We start from the raw sequence: 7,022 nt of genomic DNA, 5'->3' as shown, positions 1-7,022 counted from the left end.
CTTGGTAATGGGTGATTAGTGTCACGTGACTAAAGTGCATATATACAGGCGTCCTCTTCTAATTAAAGGTCTTTGGTCTTCCGTCTACGACTGGACCAGGAGCCTCGTTTCCGTTCTCCTTCGGTGGCCCTTCCTGCCTTCCACAAGTGCGAAGTGTAGCATGTCTTCAGTTCTACTTCTTAGCGATTGTCTCGTATAAGCTACTTAGCATCTTTCAAAGGACAAGGTGCGCATCACGTAAACGAAATGTTTTGGAGTTTTCGCATAATGCACCTATGTCCCGACGATATGGAAAGCCTTGCAAATATAAGTACCCTCGATTTTTTATTCCACTCTTCTGCCTCCTCGCCAACCGCGCTCGTGCCAGGAAGCTGTAAGCCTCATTAACACTGTCATTATTTCGATGCCAAGGAAGAAGTAACATCGCCCATCTTAACCATGATCGCTGCTTCGAAGGGCCGAAAACCTGACTCTGCGACGCCTTCGCCCCCACCGAGAGCCCGGCGGGTATCCTTCGCTGAGCCTATCACCGAAGACACCACTAATGAAATCGCCCAGCCTTCGTCGGTGGTGGTTCCATACCTTGCGAGATACGTCCCGCAGCTCGCGCCGCCACTCAACAGCGCCAGAAACGTCTTCTGGGGCCATAACCACCCCCACTACGCGCCGATCATCGAGCCCATGGCTGCGCCTACGGCCGTACTAATGGGCAGACCGTTCCCACTTCCAACGGGCTTATTCGCGCAACGGTACATGATGCCTCAAGGCCCGCACTGGATGAATCCTTCCTTTTGTTCAGGGGCGCTTGCACCCTTCCTGGATGAAGACGTCTTCCCAGAAGCTCCATCGGATGACCGTGCGAAGTCAGTTCTGCTGCGCACTGCTGGCATCGGAGCGCTGCTGGCAGCGCTCGTTACCTTGTTGATCGCCGCAGCACTCACCATAAATTTGGAAGAGTCATCTGTTCTGCCCGCAACTTCGGCAACGCCACTTCTGGTGGAGCACGTTCACCAGGGCGGCGTGAAGCAAGCCTCACCGCTGCAGCCGCTCAAGAAACCGGCTGAAGGTAGACATACCGCTATCGCGCACTCCACCATCAAAACTCGCAGGGCGGCGCATCACGAACGACCTATGCCAACCGCCCAGCACCGCGACAAACTAGCAAGTCCGAAGCGCCGCCATCAGCAAAACATCAGGAATCGAACGGTGAGCTCAAACCGGGCTCTTCATGCATTCCCGTTCAAGCACTGCGGTCTGATTTCTTATTTTTCCGTTTAACCAACGATGCATCTGCCATATCGAGTGACCCGCATCTTATCTAGTAGGAAGCATGGTGCATTTCTCTGAGCGTATGGCTCGTACCCACATGGTCTAATATAACACTTTACTTCAAAGACATCGCGTCACCAGTGGTGCAGAGGTGAGGGGGTGAGCTGTTGGACATTATCATGGCCATTGGCGGTCATACAAAGCAGATGCAAGGAGTTGCACTTTCTTATAAGGCTTTATCTCGGTACCTGCATTGTGCTATCTGCACATGTCAACAAGCTTACAGATTTTCCTTGGGGCATGGTCCCTGATATTCGCTAGATATTGACGTGTGGCTTACAAGTGCATAAACGGTGCCTCCTTTTCGTCAACCACAGGTGGCCTGAACACAAGCTTGGCTTCAGGCTACATTTGCGGCCTCTTGCAAACCGATTACGCGTAGAGTAAATCGTATTGCGAGGTAGAAGCCTAACCAAGCGCCTTCTGACGCAAAATGTCTGATTTGTGTTGACTGAAGCGAGCAAGCATTGCTTGTTATATGTACCGAAGCACTTTTATGGGTTTCGAGCTGGATGTACTCGTGGGTAGCGCTGGCGTTCGTTGTGAATTTGGAAGATACCCCTTCACATAAAACTATCATCACTTGCATGGACAGAAAAAGCGAAATTGCTACCGTTAATTTCGATGGGCTAAGCTTTTCGGGGTCAGTTTTTATGCTTGGCAATCCTGAATGCTTATGGGCACTAAAGGGGGTCTCCAATAAACTACCCTTGCCGACGCTCTTTTTCAGTCGCAGTTACCACTGCAGTGCGGCCGCCACTTTTACACCTACTGTCCACGCCAGAAGAGCAAGGTCTTCTATAGCTCCTCGTCACACAGCTGCGTGTTCACGAGTGTAGACAGCGCCCACGTCTGCAATCGTGGCGCCAACCGGTTTTCGAGCCTTGGCAGCTGCCTATCCAGCTGCGTGCGCGCGCCGAAGGGACGAGAGCTTGACCGCTGCCACGAGAACACCCTCTTCACCGAGTGTGCTAGGTGAGCACAATTAGAAGCACAAGTACGAAAAAAAGGAACAGAAAACTCACTTGAAGTGCAAGCCCGATTCGCTATATTGTGTCGTTTAGTCAAGAAAAAACTTCTTGGTAACTGTCTTCCGGATGCGTATTTGCGTTCACGATAGGATTCTGAAATATGTCAGCATAACCATATAAATTTACACCACTCACGTTTATAAGTAAAATGAATTCTTCACACTCATTATGCTTAGTCAGCATCATTATCAGCTACCTGCATCCATTTCGGGACAAGTACCTCTGCTATTGGATCTCACCTCACCCTCTCAGAGTCCAGCTCCAGCGGCCCTATCCCCGAAGACTCAATAACCTGGACCGGCTACTCACACTCGTGCGCGTACTAAGCAACTGGAAACATCGTCTTCTAGTGAAGCGCAGGGCACAGGAAGTTAGAGGTTATCGAGGGGATGTGGCGTTCGTCAGGCATCTAAGACGGTTTCAGTAATATTTGCCAATACAAGAAGCATAACAAATAAGCGCAATCAACTTGGCTCAGTTGCTTCGGCTACAGACGCCGACATAATCATTTTAACCGAAACATGGCTGAATGCAAGAATTCACAGTAGTGAAATTTTCGACGTTAAAAGGAAGTTCGATATCTGCCGTCGTGATAAAGAAAGTCGGCAGGGTGGTGGAACCCTAATTGCTGTATCAAGATCAATCCCATCGTTTTTCATTGACGTGGGTTCTAGCTTGGAAACCGTATGGGTTGGTATCACTCTCAGCAATAGCAGAATATTACTAGGTGTCTGTTATCTCCCTCCAAATACCGGAGCAACGTTCATCGATGAGCTGCATGATGCTATTAGCCTCATCGTGTCTCGCTATCCTGCCTTACCTATATTCTTGTTAGGGGACGTTAACTTTGCTAATATTTCATGGGAAGGTCCGTATCCAATCATTTCTTCATTCTCAGCCCAAAGTCAGTTTTCTTGACCTCTACTCATGTTTTCAACTCACTCAGCTTGTCAAACAGCCAACGAGGTGTACGTTACAGTCCGCTAATACGCTAGACCCAATACTGACGACTGACCCGGATTTGCTTTCTTCTATCACCCATCTTCCCGGCATTAGTGACCATGATTTCTTCACTTCGAGCTAAAAATTTCTTTTCCACGCACACCAGAAAAAGCTAAGCAGATTCGGGACTACAAAAGAGCTAACTTTTACGCTATTAATGAGAACCTTTGTCGATACTGGGACACGTACGCAAAAGATTTTGAACTGCGTTCTGTACAGCAAAACTGGGGTTTGTTTGCTGCGCAGGTTACTGAGCTCTGCAACACATTCATTCCATCACGATGCATTAGGAGCAACGCTAGATCCCCGTGGTATAGTAGAACACTCGCCCGCATTTCTAACAAGAAAAAGAGGGTGTTTCGTCTAGCTAAAGCTCGTAATACGCATATTCGATGGGATGCCTACTTCTCAGCTTCAAAACAGTACGCTGATGCAATCCTGGATGCCAAGGATCACTTCTTTAACAGCACGTTGCCAAACATGTTAATAAACAATCCAAAGAAGTTTTGATCCACTGTAAACATGAAAGATAATAGAGCAATTTGTCTTCACGATGATTCTGGAGAGCCAATTCCGCCTGACGAGTCCCCTTGTGTTCTGAACACTGTATTCTCGAATGTTTTTTCGTCCGTGTCTGCAGAATATATTCCGGATGATTTTCCAGATTTCAAGTGTTCTCGGATGTTCTCAGTAATCATTGATCAGGGTTGCAAAATAATTGTTGCCTTGAAACTCTCATCCTCTTCTGCGCCTGATGGCATAAATTTAAAATTTCTGAACCAAACAAAAGTGTGGTCATCTATTTTTTTGGCAAAAATTTTTCAGCGGTCTCTTGAATGCGGTGAACTACCCTTGCAATGGAACACCGGGAAGGTGGTTCCGTAGTACAAATCAGGTAACAGGCATTCACCTCTTAATTACAGACCCAAGTCATTAACAAGCATTTCTTGCAAAATATTGGAGCACGTGCTGTATTCGCATACCCAACTTCTTGGAAGAGAACTCATTTTTCACACATGCGTAACATGACTTCAGACGTTCATTTTCCTGCGAAACGCAGTTGCTGGTCTTTACACATCGTTTGCATGCTATTCTTGACAAACACTCCGATATCGATATCATTTTCCTTGACTTCTCGAAAGCTTTTGATAAAGTTAACCATAAGCTACTAATGTTTAAGCTGTCTCTTATGAATTTAGACCATAAACTTCTTTTTTGGATTGAGTGTTTTCTTACTAATCGCTGTCAATACGTAACACTTGACGGCTTCGATTCAAATCTAACTAATGTAACATCTGGTGTCCCTCAGGGTTCTGTTTTAGGCCCGTTGCTTTTCCTCATATTTGTTAATGACCTTCCTAATTATGTTACATCTTCCGTGCATCTTTACGCTGACGACTGCGTTGTTTATTGGGAAGTTTGCAGCGAAGCTGATATAGAAATTTTACAGTCGGACACTGACAGCATTGCAAATTGGTGTAAAATGTGGAAAATAGAGCTTAACCCCAAAAAATGCAAATTAATGCATGTATCACGTCTCTCCACTCATACTCCAAAGTACCACTAAATAACACTGAACTGGAAGCCATATCATCATATCGGTACTTAGGTCTGCTCATAATCTCAAGATTATCGTGGCAACCGCACACTGAATCAATAATTTGCAACACTAATCGCATGCTCAGGTATCTACGTCGAAATTACAGCAAGGCCTCAGTTTCATTAAAAATACTCCTTTATAACACACTTTTACGATCCAAACTAGAATACGCCGCTTCGATATGGGACCCTAACCAAGCTAACTTGTGTCAGTCCATTGAGCTTTTACAGAACAATGCGGCTCGTTTCATTTTATCTAACTATCATGGCACATCAAGCGTAACAAGTATGAAGAACAGTCTTTCACTACCCTGTTTGTGTCTGCGTAGAAATTTCTTTCGTTTATGCCTCTTTTTCAAAGTATACCATCATTCAACTTTAAGACAGCAGCTCATTCTAGAACCCGCTTATCGCTCGTCACGAGTCGACCACAAACACAAGGTTGGATATATTCGTTGTAACAGATACACATTTTCTTACTCATCTTTACCACGTACATGCGGCGACTGGAACCACCTCCCGACTGATATCGCATGCATCAATGATTATGCCCTTTTCAGGAAAGCTTTATCCGCTTTTATGTTTGTTGATGACGTGGCCTAAGTGTTGCAACAATTTTTCATTTATAATGATGAAATGAAGCCATGACATTTTGAACTTCTTTGCAATCCTGTAACGTCATAAAGATTATATGCTTAAGTAGACGGCTTTGAATTTTTTTCATCTTTTTCCATGGCTGTCTTCCCTTACGCCTTCGTACTCGTGAAAGAACCAATTTCAGCCGCGTGTTTTGTTACCTATATTTTTTTCAGTTTTAGTTGTTTGTTGCTAATATTATGTCGGGCTTTTAATGGTTTGATACTGTTTACTCTAATGTTTTTGCAGTTTGGTTACTAATACTGTTTTCTCCTAAAACCAGCTATATACAACTTGCTCTTCAACCAAGATTTGTCACAAATGTTCACTGCAAATGTTCACCCCACTTCCCTCTGCAATGCTTCGGCGATTGAGGGTATTGTAAATAAATAAATAAATGAACCTCATCTGCGCCACTGAATATTGCCCTCTGTGGCACTTCTCTTTGCATGGACTCCAATCCTGCGCTCTAAGCGAGAATTGGTTATCTTTTTCCGTCTTTACGCGGCCTCCTCATTTGTATTTCTTGTTCCCCCTTTACTTACAATATTACACAAACTTGCAGGTGAAACCTTGCAAATCTAGTAACTAAACACATGAAAAATACTTTCGCCAACCAACCATAGTGCGTGTGCTATCGAAAAACTGTGACCAGCTTCGTAGAAAAACACTAACCTAACCTCAAAATATTTTAAGTGTTGCAAGTTCTCTGGAGGCCCGTTTTTATGTGCTCAAGAAAGTTCCGAGTTGAGGATAATAGAGCATGTTCCGTCTCCGTTGCTGGCGTCCGCAGGCTGGACGTGGTGGAGGCATGGTGGTTTTTTGACGGCTCGGCTTGCACGAAGTGGACCTTCCCGCTGGGTAACTGCCCGTCTCAGGGCAGACGGGTGTACCGCTCCCGGCGAGAATGCGACACAGAGTGCCTGCGCCCGAAGCGAAACGACACTGCCTATGCCCACCAGTGCGACGCCCCCGTCACAGCCACTTGTAGCCCGGAGCAGGTCAAGTACCCATACTTCGCGGACATGCTGCTCGAAGGCAACGCACGCTGCGTCATGGCCTCGAACCGAGTACTCCGAGCACGGCGCTGTTTGATCGGCTCCAACCAGTTTGACTCGATTGGAAGTTGCGAACAGGCCTGCCTTCACTTGTGATGGTTTCCTGAAAGTATCCGCCTAATTTTCACACGCCGCCTACGGTACTGGATACTAGAATAAACTTGCTGCTATTCCAAACTTTTCTCTGCGCAAACTCGATATTTCCTATTTCAGTGACTCTTGGTCAATTCGTAAATGACATCGGGCAGCCTTTGCAGATATTCAGAGAGGTGAGAACCATAAGGTAAAAATACCGCAGAAGGCATGCACAGCATTGTGGTACTAACAACTGAAACCGTTTCAGTTGCTAGTACTGCCCTGTTTCGTA

The 7,022-nt window shown here is 45.9% G+C and overlaps 1 protein-coding gene across 1 annotated transcript; it reads left to right on the top strand.

The window, feature by feature from the left end:
- Window positions 1–416: 416 nt before the first annotated feature.
- On the top strand, window positions 417–6,784 carry LOC144130164 (uncharacterized). The gene is made up of 3 exons (XM_077664168.1): window positions 417–1,206; window positions 2,060–2,304; window positions 6,391–6,784. The coding sequence occupies exons 1-3, from the start codon at window positions 439–441 to the stop codon at window positions 6,749–6,751; spliced, it is 1,374 nt and encodes a 457-aa protein (XP_077520294.1). The 5' UTR covers window positions 417–438; the 3' UTR covers window positions 6,752–6,784.
- Window positions 6,785–7,022: the final 238 nt, after the last annotated feature.

The sequence above is a fragment of the Amblyomma americanum genome, chromosome 4 (genome assembly GCF_052857255.1).
Source record: "Amblyomma americanum isolate KBUSLIRL-KWMA chromosome 4, ASM5285725v1, whole genome shotgun sequence".
Classification (NCBI taxonomy): Eukaryota; Metazoa; Arthropoda; class Arachnida; order Ixodida; family Ixodidae; genus Amblyomma; species Amblyomma americanum.
This window is presented reverse-complemented; position numbering and strand designations above follow the sequence as displayed.

Excerpts from the sequence above, each read along its gene's own strand:
- LOC144130164 (XM_077664168.1), top strand. The coding sequence starts at position 439 with ATGATCGCTGCTTCGAAGGGCCGAAAACCTGACTCTGCGACGCCTTCG. Across the intron at positions 1,207-2,059 it reads AAAACATCAGGAATCGAACG|TCGCAGTTACCACTGCAGTG; the intron begins GTGAGCTCAAAC and ends GCTCTTTTTCAG. Across the intron at positions 2,305-6,390 it reads CTCTTCACCGAGTGTGCTAG|GCTGGACGTGGTGGAGGCAT; the intron begins GTGAGCACAATT and ends TGGCGTCCGCAG.